The sequence below is a fragment of the Oncorhynchus gorbuscha genome, linkage group LG07 (assembly GCF_021184085.1).
Source record: "Oncorhynchus gorbuscha isolate QuinsamMale2020 ecotype Even-year linkage group LG07, OgorEven_v1.0, whole genome shotgun sequence".
Taxonomy (NCBI): Eukaryota; Metazoa; Chordata; class Actinopteri; order Salmoniformes; family Salmonidae; genus Oncorhynchus; species Oncorhynchus gorbuscha.
Window position 1 is genome coordinate 21,527,243 of NC_060179.1, and position 24,671 is coordinate 21,551,913.

The window sequence follows — 24,671 nt, forward strand, 5'->3', positions numbered from 1 at the left end:
TCTGCCCCCCCTTTAGTCCCCTCTGCCCCCCTTTAGTCCCCTCTGTCCCCCTTTAGTCCCCTCTGGCCCCCCACTCTAGTCCCCTCTGTCCCCCTTTAGTCCCCTCTGTCCCTCCTTTAGTCCCCTCTGTCCCCCTTTAGTCCCCTCTGGACCCCCTTTAGTCCCCTGTGGCCCCCTTTAGTCCCCTGTGGCCCCCCTTTAGTCCCTTCTGGCCCCCTCTAGTCTCTTTTCTGGCCCCCTCTAGTCCCCTTTAATCCCCTCTGGCCCCCTGTAAATCCCCTCTGGTCTCTATCTGGCCCCCTCTAGTCCCCTCTGGTCTCTATCTGGCCCCCTCTAGTCCTCTCTGGCCCCCTCTAGTCCCCTCTGGTATCTCTCTGGTCCCCCTCTAGTCCCGTCTGGCCCCCTCTAGTCCTTCTCTAGTCCCCCCCATCCGAAGTAATCTAAATAGTTTTAATGCTGGCCCTCCTCCATACGGCTAAACTAATGTGGCGAAACAGGTGTGGAGTAGCCTTTGCCCGTATAGTTGTTAGGCTGCCATCTGCAACAAAACACTCAGTGAAATGGATTCTCTTCCTTCGTCTCCACTATGTTTGGTCCACTATGTTTGGTCCACTATGTTTGGTTTGTTTGAGTTCATAATTATATAGAGGTAAGGAGACATGACTGGAATCCAAAGCAATTCATTAAATGCTAGTAGCAGTAGCGATTAGCATTCCGAGCACAGCCATCTTTCCCTCCCCTAATCTGACTCTAGTGTTTGCCATTGCTCTCTTGGTTATTGAAATCCCCTTTTCACCAATCCCAGTTAACACTCCACAGTTGTGCTTTTTACATACACAAAATGTGAGTTGCACGTTTAGTCGTTGAACAAGCATTTACCATCTGATCCAACTGATAAATACACGATTACTGTTTCATAAATGATCAAACGGCTCATACTCTCTGTATAGTGGCAGATAAGATCTGTAGCCCTTAGAGAGTGAGAGGTCTCACTGGGTTCAATTGACTGCATATCAGCTGTTGACCCATGAGGTAATCTGATTGGTTGTCGTCCAACAGCAAATTGACGGGAAAGCCTTCTTGCTGCTGACCCAGCGCGACATCGTCAAGATCATGAGCGTGAAACTCGGTCCTGCCCTCAAGATATACAACTCCATCCTGATGTTCAAGCACGCTGAGGACAACCAATCGGCAGCTGGCAACGCCAACACATGAAGCATCGGAAGCCACACCCACCAGGCCCACCCTATGTGTCTGTCAAACACATAGATTTACTGTATGGATTCATTCCAAAATCCCTGAACCCTGACTCCTGCTCCTTCACCTTGGCCTACAGGCACTTTAGTTAAAGGACTTGAACTTCAACTAAAGCCGCTACATGATCTGTCCAGACCGATGGACTTTCAGGTTTGTGTGTGTGCATGTGTGTGCGTGCGTGTGTGTCTTCTTCCTTGGACACAGCCTCTAATTCTGCCTTTAATACTCAAATGTAGGTGTCATGAAGGTCAACTCAACAAAACCCGCATTTACAGCTACACAGCACAGTTTTCTATGTCTTTTACGCTGTAGCTTCTCCATGCTCTACTTTTCTCCTTCAGGATCAAAGAAGTGACAATCACCATCAACAGTACAAAGCCGTGTACTACATCATGACAAACTGTGCTTTTTCTGGGTCATCACGGTGCTATGTGTATTCCGATTACAGTCTACATCACAGTACGGGAGTTGACCTCTGGTACTCTACCAGCTTACGATCTCTGTCTATCGACTCAAACAGGGATACATATTCCAAACGTCTCTGCCATTTTGATTTGTTTTGATTCTATTTTGTATAAATGTTATGTCACTACCTATATCAACTCACCTATATTTATTGTGAAAAATATCTTGGTGTTTGCATAGTTGAAGGAAATTAATATATTATATATGAGGAAATTGTTTTCAATTTAATTTGATAATATATTGCACATTAGAAGAACGAAAAATAACTTGACTTGGGATAGCTTTGAGCTGAAGATAGTCTAAATAAGTGTCATTTATGTTATTATAATGTTAAGGTAGTTAAGATATCTTACGTAGTCTTACTTTCTGTGGTACTGCAGCTCGAGACAATAGCCATGTACGTTTATCATTATTTACCTTTTGATCCATACTCGTTGAAAAGGACCAATATTGTATTTTCTGTTCTCCTTCATCTTCATTTTTGCTCTCCTTTTTACCATTGGGGTAAGTTTTCTCACAGTCCTGATAGGTTGAAGTTGTTTTCTTATTATCAAAGAACAGCATACTTGATCTTCTGCACAATTAAGAGTTTAATCGTATATTTTGCTATAACTTGGAACTTAAGCTATATGTTGAAACAACTGTGCTATATAATTTGTTCTCTAGTCTTAATATGAATGTTGCTACTAAATTTCAACAGAAGTCCATTGAAACTTCAGGAATATGAAGAAACCGTTTACTGTACTTTCTGCTTTTTTCCTATAGGGACTTTCTCTCTCTATCCCAAATGTCAAGCATCCGGAAACGTATATTTTATTCTGATGCTGCTTGTCTTTCTCAACGCTGTAACGCGCAAGACTGCTGTTTAGTGCATGGACAATAGTGCTACATCTTGGTACAACTTCCAATATGGAGTTAGATATCTGCCCTTAACATATTCTACACGTATTTAGGTGACTCAATCTATTTTGGCGGATATCTACCTCCATATATCGACCACTTATCTATGAAAATGACAACTAATTGAACCATAAAGATGTGTTGTACATATTTGTAAACCCTGTTTCTTACACTGAATTTACACTTTGTACACACTTAATGGATTCAGATCACATGACTTCACAATCCAAATAAACAGTGCAAAGTCCCTGCCGTCTCCACACTCCGTTTTAGTTCTCCTCAAGACAGTTTTGCATTATTTGTTTATTTGACTACTACAGTGCGATGGCTGCACGCCCATTTCCAACTTCCAAGGTCCCCCTTGACATTATGTACAAAAATGGAAATTAATGGACTGTGGCTGGGATTTATTCAACTGCAGATAGTGGTCTTCCGGATTGCACTTTCTATTTGATTTGCACAGCAGCGTGTTTCGGATGGTTAATTTAGATACTGGCAGTCCTGTGGTGTGACACAGGACTGCCAGGCATCCACTGCTGCAAAACCAGACACATTTTCACTGCTTTGAAAATCAAACACACTTTGCAGTCCCATTTCTCTCTGTGACCACCCTGGAAGGGACAGAAGGTCAACACGACATTGACCCTGCATACTCTACTCTACTCATAACCAGGATCACCAAAATACATCTCAGTCCTGTACTATACATGGAAGCAGCAGAACTGATGATGCGAGACCAAGATACTTCATACATTATTCAAACAAAATTTTAAAGAAAACAATGTGCTTGTTCAGTATCCCAGAACTATGCCTCCAGGACATATGAATACCTATTATGAATATATTGAATTGAATACAATAGATTGGATATTTCTATACTTACATGAAACACACTGACTGAAAAAAAATAGAAAGCACATGAACATGGCTGGTATAGAGTGTTTTGATGTAACCCCAAGGGCATTTGACCCCAGGAGAGTATGGTGGCACATCCCACATCATATGCAGGCTTTATCCTCTGTAGCCCTAAAATTCAACTTGGGACCCTGAAGCCAGTTCCACTGGATTTTTTTCATTGTTGCCCTCTAATCAGGGACTGATTTTGACCTGGGACACCAGGTGTGTGCAATTAATGATCAGGTAGAACAGAACCAGCAGGCTCCACACCTCAGAAGGTAAGAGTTGAATACCTGATCCTCTATAGTAGCAGTCTTATTTAATGCTCTTTCTCTTGGTGTAGTGTGTGCAGTGAGCCTATGTATCAAAGCTATATTCATGTTATCCTCTTATAGAAATTGTAGGTGGTCTCCTGGAGCCCTTGGACCCAAGCTCGTTTATATAAAAATAGATAAACAACAACAACAAAATATATACACAGTTCCTTGTAAAGGTATTCAGACCCCTTGGAAAGGTTCACATGTTGTGTTACAAAGTAGGATTAAAATAGATTGAGTTGTCTTTTTTCTATTGACGATCTACACATAATATTCTGTAATGTCAAAGTGGAAGGCAAATTTAAAAAATGAAATAACTAAAATATAGTCATTGCATAAGTATTCAACACCCTCACTCAATACATGTTAGAAACACCTTTCCCATTGATTACAGCTGTGAGTCTTCTTGGGTAAGTCTACTGTTTAACAGATTTCACAACTGTATTATGCAATATTTGCTCATTATTATTTTTGTAATTCTTTAAGCTCTATCAAGATGTTGGGGATCTGGGCTAAACAACAACTCATGTTTTGCCATAGATTTTCATGTTGATTTAATTTAAAAGTGTTACTTGGCCACTCAGGAACATTCTTCTTGGTAAGCATCTCCAGTGTGGATTTGGCCTTGTCTTGTAGATTATTGTCCTGCTGAAAGGTGAATTACTCTTACAGTCTCTGGTGTAAAGCAGACTGAAACAAGTTTTCCTCTAGGATTTTGCCTGTGCTTAGCTCCATCCTGTTTATTTTTATCCTGAAAAGAAAACCGTATTTGCCAATGTCAAGCATACCCATACCATGATGCAGCCACCGCCATGCTTGAAAATAAGGAAGCAGTTATGTGTTGTGTTGGATTTGCCCCGAACATAGGCTTTGCATATAGGTCACAAAGTGTATTCCTTTGCTGTGTTTTTCTTCTTCTTCAGTACTACATTAGTGCCTTGTTGCAAACAAGATGCATGTTTTGGAATATTTTCTATTCTGTATACATGTATTTTTCTTTTCACTCTCTGTAATTTAGGTCATTATTGTGGCGTCACGACAATGTTGATCCTTCCTCCGTTTCCTCCCATCACAGCCATTGAACTCTGTAGCTGTATTCAAATCATGGTAACATCCCTGAGCCGTTTCATTCCTGTCTTGCAGCTCAGTTCAGAAAGATGACTATCTTTAATGTGTCTGGTTTAATTCATAATCCACAGCATAGTTATTAACATGACCAAAGAGATATTCAATGTCTGATATGTTGTTGTTACCCATCTACCAATCACTGCCCTTCTTTATGAGGCTTTCAAAAAGCTCCCTGGTCTTTGTAGTTGAATCTGTGCTTGAAATTCAATATTTGACTGAGGAGCTTACAGATGTATGTATGGAGGACATAGGAAGGGTTGGTCATAAAGAAATTATGTATGTCAACCCCTATTATTTCAGTGAGTCCATGTCATTTATGTGATTTGTTAATTACCCCTGAACTAATTCAGGCTTGCCTAAACAAAGAGGTTGAATACTCATGCCAGGACAATATTTTAGTTATTTAATGTTTTATATATCAAATTATAATTCCTCCACTTTGATATTACAGAGTATTTTGTGTAGATTGTTGACAAATAACAAATCCATTTTAATCCCACTTTGTGACAATAAAATGTGACGAAATCCAAGGGGTCTGAATACTTTTGCAAGGCACTATATACACAGAGTATATAAAACATTAGGAACCACCTGCTCTTTCCATGACAGACTGACCAGATGAATCCAGGTGAAAGCTATGATCCCTTATTGATGTCACATGTTGAATCCACTTTAATCAGTGTAGATGATTGGTTAAAGAACGATTTTTAAGCCTAGAGAAAATTGAGATGTGGGTTGTGTATGCGTGCCATTCAGAGGGTGAATGGGCAAGACAAAATATTTAATAGCCTTTGAAGGGGTATATGGTAGTAGGTGCCAGGCGCACCAGTTTGAGATCAACGTCAAACTACAAAGCTGCTGGGTTTTTCATGCTCAGCATTTTCCCATGTGTGTCAAGAATGATCCATCACCCAAAGGACATCCAGCCAACCTGGCGCAACTGTGAGAAGCATTGCAGTCAACATGAGCCAGCATCCCTGTGAAACGATTTCCACACCTATGTCCAGACGAATTGAGGCTGTTCGAGGGCAAAAGGGGGTGCATCTCAAAATTAGGAAGGTGTTCCTAAGGTTTTGTACAGTCAGTGTGTATATGTATGTGTGTATGTGTGTATGTGTGTGTGTGTGTGTGTGTGTGTGTGTGTATATACAGTTGAAGTCGGAAGTTTACATACACTTAGGTTGGAGTCATTAAAACTAATTTTTCAACCACTCCACAAATTTCTTGTTAACAAACTATAGTTTTGGTAAGTCGGTTAGGACATCTACTTTGTGCATGACTCAAGTAATTTTTCCAACAATTGTTTACAGACAGATTATTTCACTTATAATTCACTGTATCACAATTCCAGTGGGTCAGAATTTTACATACACTAAGTTGACTGTGCCTTTCAACAGCTTAGAAAATTCCAGAAAATGATGTCATGGCTTTAGAAGCGTCTGTTAGCCTAATTGACATCATTTGAGTCAATTGGAGGTGTACCTGTGAATGTATTTCAAGGCCTACCTTCAAACTCAGTGCCTCTTTGCTTGACATGTGAAAATCAAAAGAAATTAGCCAAGACCTCAAAAAAAATTGTAGACCTACACAAGTCTGGTTCATCCTTGAGAGTAATTTCCAAACGCCTGAAGGTACCACGTTCATCTGTACAAACAATAGTACGCAAGTATAAACATCATGGGACCACGAAGCTGTCATACCGCTCAGGAAGGAAACATGTCCTGTCTCCTAGAGATTAATGTACTTGTGCAAATCAATGCAAAATCAGTGCAAAAAGTGCAAATCAATCCCAGAACAACAGCAAAGGACCTTGTGAAGATGCTGGAGGAAACGGGTACAAAAGTATCTATATCCACAGTAAAACAAGTCCTATTTCGACATAACCTGAAAGGCCACTCAGCAAGGAAGAAGCCACTGCTCCAAAACCACCATTAAAAAGCCAGACTACAGTTTCCAACTGCACATGGGGACAAAAATAGTACTTTCTGGAGAAATATCCTCTGGGTCTGATGAAAAGAAAAGATAACTTTTGTAGGTACCTGTTTCCTACAGCATCTTCACAAGGTCATTTGCTGTTGTTCTGGGATTGATTTGCACTTTTTGTCTACAGTGCGCATTCACAGCCCGGTGCGTTCTATACCAAATCCTCGCACTTGTGATCCAGTACGTCCTGCGCCTCCTCCCCGTACTCGCCCCGAGGTGCATGTCACCAGCCCGGTGCCACCTGTACCGGCCCCACGCATCAGCCCTACAGTGCACCTCCACAGTCCAGTGCTTCTGGCGACAGTTCCGAATCCAAAGCTTCTGGCGACAGTTCCGAGTCCAGAGCTTCCGGTGACAGTTCCCAGTCCAGAGCTTCTGGCGACAGTTCCCAGTCCAGAGCTTCTGGCGACAGTTCCCAGTCCAGAGCTTCTGGTGAGTTACCGGTGTTAGTTACCGGTGTGCCTACAGTCGGGAAGGCCGCATATAATCCATAGAAGGATTTTGGAACCTCTTCCTGTAGAAATTGAAGTGTTAAACTAATTGGTACACTAGCAATGGCTCCCAGTCCTGACTTGAATGGGAACTATCATCTATGGATTGCAGAAAACCTAGCTCTGGGGCCTATGAGTTCTTAATACGGCCCCGATTGTCTCTTAGTGTGTTTGGATGCAATTATGTTCTGCACAGAATCCTGTTACCATTGATCATCCTTGAGACATTTCTACAACTTGATTGAGTCCACCTTGGGTAAATTCAGTTGATTGGACATGATTTGGAAAGGCACACACCTGTCTATATAAGATCCCACAGTTGACAGTGCATGTCAAAGCACAAACCAAGCCATGAGGTCGAAGGAATTGTCCATAGAGCTTCGAGGCACAGATCTGGGGAAGGGTACCAAAACTGTTTTGCAGCAGTGAAGGTCCCCAAGAACACAGTGGCCTCCATTATTCTTAAATGGAAGAAGTTTGAAACCACCAAGACTCTAGAGCTGGACTCCCGGCCAAACTGAGCAATCGGGGGAGAAGAGAGGTGCCCAAGAATCCAATACTCACTCTTACAGAGCTCTAGGGTTCCTCTGTGGAGATGGGAGAAACTTCCAGAAGGACAACCATCTCCGCAGCACTCCACCAATCAGGCCGTTATGGTAGAGTGGCCAGACGGAAGCCACTCCTCAGTAAAAGGCACATGACAGCCCGCTTGGAGTTTGCCAAAAGGAACCTAAAGATTCTCAGACCATGGGAAACAAGATTCTCTGGTCTGATGAAATCCATATTAAACTCCTTGGCCTGAATGCCAAGCGTCACGTCTGTAGGAAACCGAACACGATCCCTACGGTGAAGCATGGTGGTGGCAGCATTATGCTGTGGGGATGTTTTTCAGCGACAGGGACTGGGAGAGTAGTCCGGATCAAGGGAAAGATGAAAGGAGAAAAGTACAGAGAGATTCTTTATGAAAACCTGCTCCAGAGCGCTCAGGACCTTAGACTGGGGCTAAGGTTCACTTTCCAACAGAACAACGACCCTAAGCACACAGCCAAGACAATGCAGGTGTGGCTTCGGGAAAAGTCTCTGTACCCAGCCAGGGCCCGGACTTGATCCAGATCTAACAACTCTGGAGAGACCTGAAAATAGCTGTGCAGCAACCTGACAGAGCTTGAGTGGATCTGCAGCTAAGAATGGGAGAAACTCCCCAAATACAGGTGTGCCAAGCTTGTAGCGTCATATCCAATTAGACTCGAGGCTGTAATCGCTGCCAAAGGTGCTTCAACAAAGTACTGAGTAAAGGGTCTGAATACTTATGTAAATCTAATATTTCCTTTATTTATTTTATTAGCAAAAATGTCTTAAAACCTGGTTTTGCTTTGTCGTTATGGGTTATTGTGTGTCGATTGGTGAGGGGAAAAAATGATTTAATCAATTTGAGAAAAAGGCTGTAACCTGATAAAATGTACAGGGGTAAAGGTTTACCCCCAATGTACAGGGGTAAAGGTTTACCCCCAATGTACAGGGGTAAAGTTTTACCCCCAATGTCAGGGGTAAAGGTTTACCCCCAATGTCAGGGGTAAAGGTTTACCCCCAATGTAAAGGGGTAAAGGTTTACCCCCAATGTAAAGGGGTAAAGGTTTACCCCCAATGTAAAGGGGTAAAGGTTTACCCCCAATGTAAAGGGGTAAAGGTTTACCCCCAATGTAAAGGGGTAAAGGTTTACCCCCAATGTAAAGGGGTAAAGGTTTACCCCCAATGTAAAGGGGTAAAGATTTACCCCCAATGTAAAGGGGTAAAGATTTACCCCCAATGTAAAGGGGTAAAGGTTTACCCCCAATGTACAGGGGTAACCTTTACTCCCAATGTACAGGGGTAAAGGTTTTATAGTTGAGCTCTAGTGACCATGAATGTTATAGCTTTTTTCAACTGTTGGTTAATGGGGGAGGTAGACAACAGATAATGGAAATAAATGACTCTGGGTGTAAAGTGGGGAAATTGGTGGTGTAATTTCGCTCAATGCAATGTTCCCTGTTGTTGTGTCTCTCTCTCTCCCCTCACATTCTCTCTCTCTCTTTCTTCCTCCCTCACTCTCACTCTACCCCTCTAATGGTCTCATTCTCTTACACACACACATTCACACTTACATTAACAACTTATTAATGGCATTCGAATTTGACGAGTGCCCTGCCAACATCCCCTAGGTTGCAGAACATGAATAACCTACCTACTGTATGTGCAACCAAACCTCCCGAATGCTTCAGCCCTGGTCAATAGCAGAGAGTTTGCTGATCTTTCTATGAGTGCTATGGGAATCTTCTGGCCGCAGGGCATTTTAATTCTCATATCTCCCATGGTTGTGTGGAAGTGGCGGAAAGAGCCAAGGATTTGGATACAGCAGTGAAACAGTAGTACAAAGCATCAGATCAAGCACATTTTAGCTTGGACTGGATCCAGGCTCCCAGGTGCTTTAGTGGAAAGAAATGCAAGGCAGACATGACTCCTCTGGGAGAGCGAGGAACCCCCTGAGATATGTGTGTGTGTCTGTGTGTGTGCGTGCGTGCATTCTCAATCCCGTGTGTACGTGCATGTTCTTGGAGGTATTGAGGGCACCTGCGAGCAGGAGAATGAATGATTGTCGGTACTGTATGTTCTGACAAACAGAGGCTATAAGCTGCAGCATAAGCTGCTCACATCAAAGGCGGAGGAGGTTTGGCTTTATTAAGGCTCTTTCTAGGCACATAGGTGGCTTCCACAGCACCAGTGGCTGGTTCAACAACCTGGACCTTGTTACCAGCAAGCTTCTTCATCTTTGAATCCAAGCTTATCTGGGTAAATTGCTGGCTTGGTGTTATGTGGAGTTGAATTTCAAAGGGCTTCATTGTAGATGCTGTATGTTTTAGCATATGGTGGATGGGAAAGTGCAGTGGTATGAGTATCAATATGGTTTTTCAACGTATAGTTCATCTATTTAAAAGACCCACTGCAAATGAAAGCCGATGCCAATACAGGGATTCCCATTTCCATCCTACCCTATTCGGTTTTAAGTATGGATATTTTAAAGCATTCAATAATGCATTTATAGTAGATAGCTGCCACATTTGACCATACACCATGATATAAACATCAGAGGAATTGGATTTTACCTGATAAATTGCTTTTAAGTTAGTTGCACTCATGACCATATACATAGATAAGTTGCCTATACATGTTTATTGGCCTCCCAAGTGGCGCAGCAGTCTTAGCCACTGCATCTCAGTGCTAGAGGTGTCACTACAGACCCTGGTTCAATTCCAGGATCTATTCCAACCGGCTGTAATTGGGAGTCCCATAGGGCGGCACACAATTGGCCCATCGTCACCCGGGTTAGGCCGACATTGTAAATAAGAAGTAGTTCTTAACTAACTTGCCTAGTTAAATAAAGGTTATATTTTGCTCTGATGGAGGTATTTTCAATCCTAGTGCTTGAGAAACACTGGGTGCAGGCATTTGTTCTGGCTCAGCATTGACTAATTAACAATCTAACTAATGATTAATTCAACTAATTAGCAAGCACATGTTTAGCTGATTCAGATGGGTCAGCACTGGATTGGATCAGAAGCCTCTACATACTATGGCTCAGACCAGTACTGAAGAACACCAATGGATTCTAACTTCATGTGGACCAGTATTGTACTGCTTAAATTATTGTAGGTAAAATGCAGGTGACATAACTTTCACAGAACAGAGAATGCCTACTGCATTTTCCTGTGGGTTCTGGGTATATTCACCAACACCAATAGGCTACCTGTTTTCCCACAAATATTGTCTTATGGTCATTTTTGACCCAGCAGTTGTAAAATAATTTACACACCACAAAAACCACAAAGACACACACACACACACACACACACACACACACACACACACACACACACACACACACACACACACACACACACACACACACACACACACACACACACACACACACACACACACACACACATTGATAAAATGAGATTGTGTGCTACTGACTGAACTCAGACAAAACTAAAACTTCCTTGTGCATGTACAGCATCTCCCCTCCACAACCCCACACATGACTCAAGTTCACAGACAGAATAAAAACAATTTCAGACAAAATAAACATTTCTTGAAAGCATTGTTTACTAATGGGGAATGCAGTCAGAGGCTATAAAGGTGCTGCAGATGACAGTCCCTCCAGTTCTCTCTTTGCTGAAGCCATGAGTGCACGTTTCCGTTCCCAACAGGTCATAGATCTGATTTTATCAGATGTCCAGGAGGAACAAGAGAACAATGATTTAGAAGAGGAGGAGGTATCTGAAGAAGGTTGGGAAGAATACAGCATGATGGATCATCTCCAGATGAAGAAGGAATCCCCCAAGCTGAAAGAGAGACATTTTTTTGTCAAAGAACAGCAAAATAATATGGTCCTTGTCACCATATGACAACCACAATATGCCATAAGGATGACCCCAGGGCCCACAAGACATGCAGTTGTCCAGGACATCGCCTCAACATTCTACATGTTCATTACACCAGCCATCGAAACAATCATCCCGGAGAGGACAAATTTGGTTTCTGTAAATATGGAGACAACTTAAAAAGGATGGATGTGTTTGACCTGTGTGCCTACCTACAGCGGGTGTGTATAGGTCCCCGGGGTGAGGCTACATGTAGTCTCTGGGATGCAGGGAGTGGAAGGGTGATTTTCCGTGCCAAGATGCCACTGACAGTCTTTCACACTTTCTCAAGAATGCTGCGATTTGATAACCGTGAGTCAAGACCTGCAAGATGCGTGAGAGACAAACTGGCGGCCATCTCCACCATCACCCAACCTCAACCCAATTGAGATGCTTTGGGATGAGTCGGACTGCAGAGTGAAGGATAACAGCCAACAAGTGCTCAGCACTTAGTTTTGAGGTTATGCTCAGGTAAAACAATTTGGCTAATCTATACTTCCAATTCTTGAAGATCAAGGGGTATAACATTTATTGGAATGACTGGAATTCTGATAGACTTTGTTAAACAGCCATCACTACCATAGAGAGGCTGCTGCCAACATACAGACTCAAATCTCTGGCCACTTTAATAAATGTACCTTATAAAAGGTATCACAAACACTTTAAATAACGCCACTTTAATAATGTTTACATATCCTACATTACTCATCTCATATGTGTGTACTGTCTATACCATCTACTGCATCTTGCTTATGCCGCACAGCCATCACTCATCCATATATTTATATGTACATATTCTTATTCATCCCTTACATTTGTGTGTATAAGGTAGTTGTTGTGAATTTGTTAGATTACTTGTTAGATATTACTGCATTGTCAGAACGAGAAGCACAAGCATTTCGCTACACTCGCATTAACATATGCTAACCATTAGTATGTGACCAATACAATTTTATTAGATTTTTTAATGTAAAGATATAACTGAATTGTATTATTATATGTAGTAGAAAGCGATGGCTTAGAAGAAGCCTACATATCCAACCCATAAAGTAAAATTGAACATCCATATATGGCCAGCTATGTAAACTTTAACATTGATTTATCCTGCAATAGATGGCATTCAATTGGTAACATACATTTTTTGTCTTTCTAATGCCTAATAAGGATAGTAGATCTAAAAAGGAAACTAAAAAAGTAACTGAATGTAATCGGATTACGTTACTGACTTTGGGGTAATCCAAAATATACTTTTCTGATTACAATTTTGAACTGGTAATTAGTAACTGTAACGGATTACATTTAGAAAGTAACCTACACAACCCTGCTGGTACAGCAGTAGCTAGTAGCTGTAGGTAAACTTGTTACTGACACGCCTAACATCTCCGGCGCAATTGATCGGTTGGATGTACTTACTCCACCTGCAGAAATAATATTTTATCAAAATGCGTACTCATCTTCCCCAGAATCAGTTTGAACAATGCATATTGTGCAATGCATATTTCGATTTGGCCTCTGTTATTGGTAAACCACTAGCCATTCTTCCCATATATAACTAGATACCGCAACCCCCCGCAATTTTGGAACCTAGGTGATGCGGTTCCATGTGGTGAAGATGCAGATAGAAAGCTCTGTAAAGATGTTTCTGAGTGCGCCAGGTGCCTTGCGCAGGTCATTTGCAGACACTAACACAAGTCCATCGTTCCTACTTCTAGGCAAAAACGTTGGAGAGGTCTCACCACACGCGTTCTGGACGTTAGCAGCAGCACAACGCTTCAGATCCAAACATGGATGGGGAGTGTTGGTTACCGAGAGGATAGTTAAGAAGGCAATTATTCAAATCCTGCAGCAATTTCAGTCGATGGCTGCTGTGGTGGTATCATAGCAACAACACCCAAGAATTAGAACAATAATAACAATAGCCCCGTATCACCCGCTGCCTGCCAGCACAAAACTCTCCATTACAAACTCGGCGCGCTGCTCTCTGACAAGACACTCCCTGGAGAGGAGCGCGGGTGAGCCGGATAAAAAGGATAGTATTTTTCTCCCAGACGCAGGTTGACTTGGAAAGGCTTACGCCTCGATGAAAACTACATCGCCGAGTGACTTTGACTGGATCCTCTTGCTAAAGAAGATCGCCAGATCCTTTGCCAGAATGGAATTACATGGAATAAACGAAGTTTCCTTTTACGACATGAGATATCCGCGCCCGGGAATCGAAACTTTCTTTCAGGGTTTTTAATATGTGGTTGCATTGCCTGTCTTCTATGGTAAGCTTACCATTATATAGGCGTTTGGATATGATACTGAAGTAGCCTACTAGTGGTAGAATAAGCGGCTCATCTGAATGTCATGCATGTTTACTGTGCTTGTTCATTATGTGTTATAGACAGCTCCTGTCACGACCGCAGGACGCCTATTGAACGTGATTACTTTGCTCCTGCTCAATTGGGAACAAATCCGTATTTTCTTCCAATTGAAGACATTCTGTTTATGTTTTATCTATCTATGTCGATTCTGTCGTGGGCCTAATGCACTATATCAATATAGCCATATCTGACCATTTATATAGGCCTGTCAATAGAGCCTAAAATGTAATGTTATCATAACCATGAATAGCCTACTAAATATACACCAACTGCACTTATGAATCCTCAGTTTCTTGTCCTAGGACTGGATGACTGAATAATTGACAGACATCATGCATTTGGATGTGGAGTGCTGGTAAAATCACAATGCGCATCTGTTATCATGACATGAGCTTGCCTTCCATACTTGGAAATCCACAAGCCTTACTGACTGTCCTCATAATGTGTTATATACTGAATAGTTGTTATACTCGGCTACAGTAGGCATACCATTCTTTGTTTAGTTCAAAGTTCAACTCATTTGTAGCGTCAAGTGAACATTGTTTACTGGCACTGTAGGTGCTTTTCACATCAAAGTCTGTGGCATGGTCATAGATATTCTCACATGACTGGCTGCTTTGTCTGGTTTCCTCGCCATTGGCACCCCAGTGTTCCTCTTGACTCAAATTGTTATTATCATCATCATCATCTGTGTGTGTGTGTGTGTGTGTGTGTGTGTGTGTGTGTGTGTGTGTGTGTGTGTGTGTGTGTGTGTGTGTGTGTGTGTGTGTGTGTGTGTGTGTGTGTGTGTGTGTGTGTGTGTGTGTGTGTGTGTGTGTGTGTGTGTGTTGTCGTGCATCTGTAAGTGTATATGTCTTAGCATGCCTCTCTCTCTCTCTGTGTGTGTGTGTGTGTGTGTGTGTGTGTGTGTGTGTGTGTGTGTGTGTGTGTGTGTGTGTGTGTGTGTGTGTGTGTGTGTGTGTGTGTGTGTGTGTGTGTGTGTGTGTGTGTGTGTGTGAGCGTTTGACAGGGTTCGGTGGTTCACTATACATTGTGACTGAATGTGATTGAAAGGGAATATTCACGTAATCAGAACCCCACTTTTGTTACCAGCAATTCTGAGATCATTTACCAGGTAAGCGAACTAAATCCGTGTCATTATTAGGCTAATTATGTAATCAATTATTCAAATGTGAAGATATACTCAGGTTCTTTGTAAAGTGCATCAATTATGTTTGGAAATTGTCTCTTGAACATAAACAATAGGATTAAGATTGTTTGGGGAAAGCGGCTGACATTGAAATCCTATAATCCTAAAACCTGCAACATAACTCGCTACAATGTAAATGAATGGTGATATTCTCCTAATCATATAGCAAATAGAATTCTGATGAAGTAGACAATTGTGTTTGGCCATTGCCTTAGGGAACATAGGCAAACATTATGAAAATCCCTCAGATAAACAGACACAGACTCATCAGAAACAACATTCCTGCTATTCCCCAACACAGTTTGAGATACACCTTCCCAGCACAACATGTCCCACCCCACGGGTAAACTAACCTGGCCATAGGACTCCTGTACAGCCCCAGGGCATGTTTAGCACCATGACCTCATGCATGTGCAATAGAGGTGGTTTGGTGACCTTAGTAAGCTTGCCTTAGACGAGTTGCTCTGGGTCAGAGAGGATCTCCCTGCGGAGAGACAATGGCTAGGCTTCGGCTCAGCAGGCTAATGTGCTTTTCTGGCAAGCAAGACACCTGGGTTCAAAACCTGTCATTCACACAAGCATTAGAGCCCAGTAGAGTCCAGTTATAGCAATGGAGAGTGTTTAGAGGCTCTGTGAGGTTGGACAGAGCTATGGACCTGGTGAATTTACTGCAAAGAACTACATGGTGATGAATGTGAATGTTTATAGGATACAGGTACAGTAGTCAAGTCTCTGTGTTTGACAGAGGGGGATGAGACCACAGATATAAATACAGTATATTGTATCCAACTCTCTTGGTGAGACATGGTGAAAAGACCGATGCAGTGCAGTAGAAAAGCTGAGGACTGTCGAGGTATGTTTCAAGTTATGTTGCTATTTATGGAGAGATGGGCGATAAGATGAGCGTTGGTGGCGGGTATATCTATCTATGAAGAGGAGAGTTTGGAGGTGTGGGAGTAGTAGATATTAATAGCAGAACTTAAATTACCAATATACTGTATATAACCAACATGATGAAGGCTCTCAAGGAGCGCTGGAGGGACTGGTAGAGAATAGTGCCTAACAGGAGGTCAGCAGAATCACAGGACCAACTCAATTGTACGAAGGTACCCCTTTGCTATTTCCTCAACACCAAAATGTCACCTGACCTGACCTGACCTGTGTCCTTGGAATTTCAACACATCAGGTGCCCATTTCTGAGGTCATAATGTACGTCATGTGTTTACTATTCACCCTTGTTTATATACCAGCTCTGGGAGAATGGAGGGGAGATCAACCGTGTTATGATGCAGGTTTTATAGTTTTGTTCAAAGTTTATGATGGATAGATGTAATCAAAGATGACTACAGTCTCTGTTTGCCTTTACAGCACTGACATGCTTGGAATTTCAGTATTTTACTTCTCATTAAGCATAGAATAAATCCCTCATCCGTGTGTGTGCATGAGTGCTTTTGTGGTTGTGTGTGTACAGTGTGTGTGTGTGCATGACCTTGTACTTGTTTGTGTGTGTGTGTGCCAGCGCTCATGTGTTTAATGATCTCAGACATCATTTGACACAGGAGTTAAGGAGATCAATAGAATAGCGGGCGAAAACATCATCACATCAACATTTCAATGCCAGCAGCCTTCGATCCAATCCTGCATCCTTATGATGCATAGCTTTGAGTGAAATTGCACAGTGTGCTTGTTTGAGATTAGATTTACGAACTCTATTTGATCTCACATGTCATTCCTATATGACAGTTTAAATGTATCTCATTCTCACACTGCGACGCTGAGGTTACAGATCAGTTTGCAGTTCAAAGGTTCATTCAACGATCCATAAATGCCTTATTGACTTCACAGAAGGTTGACAATACAACCCTGTCATGCTTCAGTTCCTCAAGAAATGTATTTACTGTCCAGAGTGCATGTCATATTATTTATCTATTCGGTACATCTCTTGTAATTTACAATTAATTTAATCAGGAATTTCAGGAATCGATTAGTCTCTGCCTGACTCATTGGCTATTGATGGATTGCCGTGCTATATGAATTATAGTGCGCTTTTATTCCTGACAATATATTTATTCCCTGCTATTCAACTGAATTACTGTCTTCACAGAAAAATGACTGGTATGCCTTTTGTCAGAGGATGGCGAGATGATGTAAAGAACATGGGTTCTCTGTCAGGGAGGAGAAGAATGTTCTGAGACCAGTGCCAGTAGCAGTTTGTTTTTACATATGCTTAGAGGCCCATTATCAGCAACCACCACTCCCGTGTTCCAATGGCACGTTGTGTAAACTAATCCGAGTTTATAATTTTAAAAGGCTAATTGATCATTATAAAACCCTTTTGCAATTATTTTGGCACAGCTGAAAACTGTTGTTCTGATTAACGAAGCAATAAAACTGGCCTTCTTTAGGCTAGTTGAGGATCTAGAGCATCAGCATTTGTGGGTTCGATTACAGGCTCAAAATAGCCAGAAACAAAGACCTTTCTTCTGAAACTCGTCAGTCTATTCTTGTTCTGAGAAATGAAGGCTATTCCATGCAAGAAATTGCCAAGAAACTGAAGACAGAAAAGTGATGACAGGTTACATCACCTCTGTCTACAGCTTGACACAGTCCCCAACTTGAACACATTGCTTTAGCTACACCCATAGATGCCAGGCAATAGTTGCTGACCCACGTACCCCCTACAAAGCGTGCCTCCAAGCTTATATTTTCTCTACGGGAGAGATGTACGCTTACCCTCTCATAACAAATGGTTCCAAAAGGGGTTTTCATCTGTCCCCATAGGACACCCCTTTTTGGTTCCAGGTAGAAACGTTTTGGGTTCCATATAGAATCCTCTGTGGAAAGGGTTCTACATGGAACCCAAAACAGTTCTATTTGAAACCAAAAGTGTTCTACCTGGAACCAACAAGGATTCTTCAAAGGGTTATCCTATGGGGGACAGCCAAAGAACCCTTTTAGTTTCTAGCATCTTTTTCTCTAAGAGTGTTTATGCAGCTCAGGCAACAATGGTTTAATGAGACCTGTAACTGGACACATTTGTCATCACAAATGAAGAATTATAGTTGCAATATACAACTAGGAGGCTATTCCCACCAAATGTCAACACTGTGTGTTCTCTCGCTCCCTGCTGATTTACAGCTGGGAGATATTTAATTTTATGGCTACTCCAGTCTCCTTTTCAGCTCCTTTATCACCTGATTTACTTAACAAAAGGCACATCTCAATAAGTGGTCCAAGGATCCTCATGACATGGCACAAGTGTGGGGGTGGGCCTTTCCTCTTTCGTTCTCTATTGTTCCTCAAGCAAGGGGGGAGACAGATGACATCGCAAATTCCCATCCTTGAAGTTTGATAATATACAGTAATAATATACAGTAATTCACTGTTAATAGCACCAATCTGATCAAATTCACAGGAGAGTTCCTTGTCTTCATCATTTGTGAGCTGACAAAAAATGTCTGGTAGTGAAGTGAGAAAAAAAAACAGATGAGTTTTTTTCAATGCTAATATTGAAAAAGACAGCTAGCCATTTTAATTGGACTGGCCTCCTGTGACCAAGGGTTAATACAAAAAGGCCAACACAAACACAAACACTCCCGAGCCTCCCTGAAGGCGTTAGCTACTAGCTAGCTTCTTCACTCCTCCATTTTGTTAGTCGCTTCTCGCTGTGTTGATAAGCCTCAGCTGGGTCTAGGATGCCGCGTGCAGGGGTATAGCCCTGAAAGCGTTCCTGTGGGCCCAGCAGCCATTTGATTTGTCCCTTTGAATTAGCTCCGACACCAGGTGCTTCTTTCTGCTCCATCTGTTTGCCAGCAAGGGGAGAATTAAAAGAGGCTTATTTTTTATCCAGGAGCATGTTTTTTTTATTAGCGAGCTAAAGGGCTGTGTCCTCTAATTTAATTTCTGTTGAGCTTGTGAGTTTTTTGGGGGGGGATAAAAGTGTGAGTCTTTTTGATTGAAGTACACTTTCAAAATGGTCATATTTCAGGGATGTGTTGTGTTCTTTCTCTCACTACTTTGATAAGAGGGTTCATTTATAATAAAGTATGTGCAATCAACAACGTTTGTTTTGCACACAGGTGTGTAATGCATAATTGAATAATTGATTTATTTGTGATTGATTTATTGGACTTGGTATTCACCCTTACATCGTGGTTTGTTTTAGGGGGACTATTGGAACTAATTACCATTAGACTGAAGCCATTATACCTATGTGTTGATTGGTAACCATCAATAATCAGCTGTGTCTGTGAGCTAATGAAACACCTTCAGGCAGAGCGAGGTGTGAGTTCCTCTGGATCACACTGTTATCATCTCCTTCTCTCATTAGCATTATTCATCCTGTGGTTGCTGACTGTTTCACGCCACCAGAGAGTCACTCGCTCCAGCTGGGAACTGCAGTGTGCACCAATCTCCATGCATCTACATTAACCTTTGTATGATTAGAACTCCTGTCGACAAGATTTAGGTCTTGGATTATATATTTGAATATGCCCTCCTGTGGTGGTCGATGTGCCTATGTTATGGAGAATCATATTTTTACTGGCTCTTCACAGTAGTCAGTGTAGTAGTCAGAGAAAGGAGAGCATTTACATGGCAAATCTCCACAGATGGCGAAGATCTTTGTATCAAAGCATAAGTGTGACGTGTCCAGGTAGACTAGGTCAGCTGAGACAGCAGCAGTCTTGTGAGAGTGTTACTCCTCTTTGGTTGAGATGAGGAGGCCTGTATGGGGAGCTTCAATTTCTTTGGCTCTGCTTGGCTTCTTCAAGGTGGTGCATTTAGCTCGCTGTATGTGCACCATCACCAGTTGCACAATAACATCAAAAGAAGCTCAATTGGCTCAGAATACCGCCATGTCTGGTAACACTGACTGCTCACATCAACACACTTTTTAAACCACATTTTCAGGCACATTGACTTTCACTGGATGCTTTTAAACATCTCCTTTTAGTTTCGTTATCTGCCTTTAGCTCAAGGGGATAGCTCAGTGGTATATTTCTCCACTCATTGTATAGGTATTGGCATTGCTGTTGGTTTCGCTATTGATAGGGACGGTGTACCTAATTCAAAGTTTTAGAGCTTTTCCGGCCCAATGATTTATCACCCAACTGCAGGCATCCCCCAAGGTTTAGTCTCAAATCTGTTCCTGATGTGCCGGGCATAGCAAGAGCCAGTAAGCACACTACACACACAGTGTAGGCTTTTAAGGGACAGCCTTCTTCATGTATTCAGTGTTTTCTATAGGGTTCATTTTCACAATGTGCACAATGTAGTAGAGTTTCTTGATGCATTACTCTATGCAGCTGTCAACCGTAGTATTTGGTAAAGGTGGTACCTGGCGTGTAGAAATCAAAGTGGCGTGACAGTGGACGACCAGCTGTTTTCTTTCTTCACACTCCACTTAGGCTTTATAGCCGGCGAGCAAGCAGTCGGTGAGATGTGTGTGTTGCTCTATATTTCCCTGTTGTTCTTGCAACACTGTATTGTGAAGCCACAGAATGTCTGCTTATCCCACTCTGCTATGCCGCTCTGTCATTTTGGTGCATTCATTCCAGAGCGCGTGTGTGCGTGTGTGCGTGTGTGTGTGTGTGTGTGTGTGTGTGTGTGTGTGTGTGTGTGTGTGTGTGTGTGTGTGTGTGTGTGTGTGTGTGTGTGTGTGTGTGTGTGTGTGTGTGTGTGTGTGTGTGTGTGTGTGTGTGTGTGTGTGTGTGTGCACATGCATGTGTCTCACTCCGCTCCCTGTGCTGTGGCGGAAGTCTCATCACTCCCACACGTCTGGAGCTGTCACCCAGTGAGCAAGTGCCTCCGGAAAACAGGCTTCACTTTGTATTGATTCTCATTGTTTTGCTCCTCCTTCTTCCTGAAAGAGCTTCATTTGGCATGCATATTTCACTGGGATGATCTAAATTAGTCAGAGCATAGCGGAAGTGTTGCGCTATTGCACTGAATAGGAATGTAGTAGTTTGTGTTGGCGTTTGTTCAAGTGTCTCTTCTCTAAATGTATCACAAACTTATGACCATATCAAATTCAGCAGTGGAATAACTATTATGGACCGCTTGAGTATCATCATCAGTATTGCACATCTAGGTCTATTATCTAACCCTGTCTCTTCCTCTCCCTTTTCTCTTTCTGTCTCTATTTCTCCCCTTTCTCTGACCTTCTCTCCCTGCCTACCTCTCACTCACTTTCCCCCTCTCTCTCTAGCCTCAGGATGAGTGAGTGAGCAGTCTGTCTGCCGAGTCCCAACCATGATCGCCACCGGAGGCCTGCTGCGGATCAACAGGAGGCAGGACTCGCTGCGCTCTAAGAGCCGTGCCGAGAACAAGCGTAAGAGAAAAGCCAAGAAGAAGCGGAAGAATGAGGTGGTGGTGGTCAAGGGCAAGCTGAATCTCTGCTCCATCTCGGGGGTGGTGGCGGCTATTGGGATTCTAATCCTACTGGTGGGCATTGCCATGGCCATACTGGGTTACTGGCCCAGGGAGAGCTCACTGTACCCAGATCCGCCCAAAATCCAGATAATTTACAACAAAAAGGAGGAGTCAGGGCTGACAGGCAACTGGACGAACAACGCGAAGGACGGATTTCACTTGGATGGGGATTTGGTCAGTAACAATCGTTCCAACGGCACAGGTTTAGAGCAGCCGTCTATGGGCTTCCTGGCTGAGTTCTTGGATAAGTACCTGTACTCGGACAAGTTGAAGGTGTTCGGTCCCCTCATCATGGGCATTGGCATCTTCCTGTTTATCTGCGCCAATGCGGTACTGCATGAGAACCGCGATAAGAAGACCAAAATCATCAACCTGAGGGACATCTACTCCACTGTCATTGACATCCACAGCTTGCGGACTAAGGAGAACATGCCGCTCAATGGCTTTGTGAACTACATGCAGTCAAAAGGGGTGGAGGGCAAACCTAGCGCTGCATATACCGCCGCTCTACTAGCCAAAGGCACTTGGCCCTCGGGAGGTTCGCCGGACGAGGGCAGCCTGGGCCCCTCCAGATGCCACTCCCTGACTAGGTCAAGGGTGTCATCTCTAGAGAGGCAGACGTTCACCGATACAGTCTACACTATCTCCAGACACAGCGGGGCCGGCCAGCAGAGCAGCCCGATTTCCATCCCCAAACGGTGGGAGACCCGGACAATAGTGGCCTCCTCGGTCAACGCCTTCACTCTGCCCATGACCAAACCCAACCATCGGGCCAACCAGCATCAGCGCAGGCCTTCAGCCAAAGCAGAGGCAGGGAGGAGCAGGGCTGCCCTGTGTGACTCTGGCGAAGAAGACGAATCCTGGGTTGGGTACGGTGTTCCAGAAACCACCACCCAGGCAAATGTGGAGACTTTGCAGACGGCTATGCTCCTGCCTCAGGACTCTGTGGAGGTGTACAAGAGTAGTGGTAGCCTCCAGGGGGCGCTTCAGGGCTCCCAGATCCAGCTGCTCCCCTCGTCCCCCACTGGCCCCAGGGTGATGGGTTCCCACTTGTCCCTCAGCGCCCTGACGGACTACTCCAGGTCCATCGACCTGGGCATCACTCCATCCACCCCCACCGAGTGGAAGGTGGAACGGTCCCGGCGACTCAGCTGCCCTCGTTTAGAGGTACCGGGAGGTGGTGGGTACATCAAACTGGGCGACCTGGGGGGGGAGTCCTTTGAGTCAAGGGAGTCATGTGAGGTGACCGCCTTCAGCCGAGTGACCACAGAGGAGGGTCTGGCTAAGAGTCAGAGGGAAGGAGGAGTATCCAATGAACAGGAGGAGAGCAGCCCCGGGGAACGACAGGACAGGTGCTCAAGGCGATACTCCAACAAAGAGAAACTTCTCATGATCTCTCAGTCAGACTCCGTTTTGGACGATGAGGAAGTGGATAGCACAGAGATATGATTGGACAATTATTGATTGGTGGATTGAGTTTATTTGGAAAAAAAGGACACATGATAACTCGCAGTTGGTTGAAGATACTTGACAGCAGTTTCATGAAATTATGATAACGACAATACTGCATAGGATCTGAGATCTAGATGATCTTGTGGTTCGTTGCAAATGCAATTATCGATATGTGACCAAAAACTTGAAAATGGTCTTTGGAGGCTATGAAAACAGAAGACTGTGTGTATAGTATTTTGTCAAGGGTTTGTTTGTGTAGGTTGGAAGAATCGCACCCAACTGAAAGAGTTTCAAAGCAAAAAGATAACATTAACCAAAAAAGGGCCCGTTTTAAAATGGCGATTGAACCGTTAGTTACTGTACCATCCACTTGATGTAATAGTTTCTCTAATTTGTAGAAATATAGTGTGTCTGTTCCACCTACTGTCACAACTGATACTGTAGTAGTATATTGATTGAGAGTTGCTGTCTCAACAGCATGTATTTTGTACTTTAATGTCCTTGCCGTTTTTATCAGTTTGAATTCAAACTTTAATAGCAATACATCATTGACCATCTCTGTTTGCTTGTGGGGGAAACAATGTTGGCATATTTGCCTGTGTGTCTTTGATAATCTCTGAGTAAGGCTTGTATGTTATTGTTTAGAACTGTCTTGACTTGCTTGTTAAGGAATCTCCTGTATATCTTTGCTATCGCTTTTGCCTGAGCGAAATTAAAAACAACACTCTAACTAGCACAATTCACAGCTGAACACTTGTATCTCTGTACAAGTAGCCTAAGTACCTGAGCACAAGTAACCATCTGTGGAAAAAAATACTTATCAAATCAATGTTATCCTGTGCAAAAGCAGCTGGATTGTTTTTGTAGTTGGTTCTTGTTCAATAACACACCTGCAGTAAATAGTTGTATTCCAATTGTTCCTGGTGCCCATGGTCAATTCAACCATCCCATGGTCGTCCTATGGCTCAATCAGTCTTCAAATAAACATATGAAGCTGTCTCATTATCTGTACCATCTGTTATTCCGACATGTCAATCAAGTTATCAACCCAAAGGTGTGAGAACACTCTCCAAATTGAGTAGTCAGCCTAGCCAAGCGGATCTTGATGTTCCAGTGTGTTAAAAACATATGAGTTCAGCAATGTATAGCTGAGAGAGAGAGAGAGAGAGAGAGAGAGAGAGAGAGAGAGAGAGAGAGAGAGAGAGAGAGAGAGAGAGAGAGAGAGAGAGAGAGAGAGAGAGAGAGAGAGAGAGAGAGAGAGAGAGAGAGAGAGAGAGAGAGAGAGAGAGAGAGAGAGAGAGAGAGAGAGAGAGAGAGAGAGATGGAGAGAAATA

General features: G+C 43.0%; 2 protein-coding genes across 6 annotated transcripts in view; both read left to right on the top strand.

The window, feature by feature from the left end:
• LOC124039619 (lethal(3)malignant brain tumor-like protein 4) overlaps positions 1–5,470 on the top strand; it is a 154,017-nt gene extending 148,547 nt beyond the window's left edge. For 2 of the 4 annotated variants that reach the window (XM_046355779.1, XM_046355780.1), the window contains exon 20: positions 1,060–5,470. In XM_046355779.1, the coding sequence (XP_046211735.1) occupies positions 1,060–1,215 (156 nt within the window). In that variant the 3' untranslated portion in view covers positions 1,216–5,470. The remainder of the gene's footprint in view (positions 1–1,059) is intronic. The other 2 variants (XR_006839606.1, XM_046355778.1) reach the window with 2 other exon arrangements.
• An 8,158-nt stretch (positions 5,471–13,628) lies between these two features.
• Positions 13,629–24,402, top strand: LOC124039621 (transmembrane protein 200C-like). Of its 2 annotated transcripts, XM_046355783.1 has the most exons (3): positions 13,629–14,165; positions 15,274–15,378; positions 21,662–24,402. In XM_046355783.1, exon 3 carries the CDS (start codon positions 21,706–21,708, stop codon positions 23,332–23,334), a length of 1,629 nt encoding a protein of 542 aa, XP_046211739.1. In that variant the 5' UTR covers positions 13,629–14,165; positions 15,274–15,378; positions 21,662–21,705; the 3' UTR covers positions 23,335–24,402. The 2 variants fall into 2 exon arrangements, with proteins under 2 accessions (XP_046211739.1, XP_046211737.1); XM_046355781.1 differs by lacking the exon at positions 15,274–15,378 and having other exon boundaries at positions 13,630–14,165; positions 21,662–24,401.
• Positions 24,403–24,671: the final 269 nt, after the last annotated feature.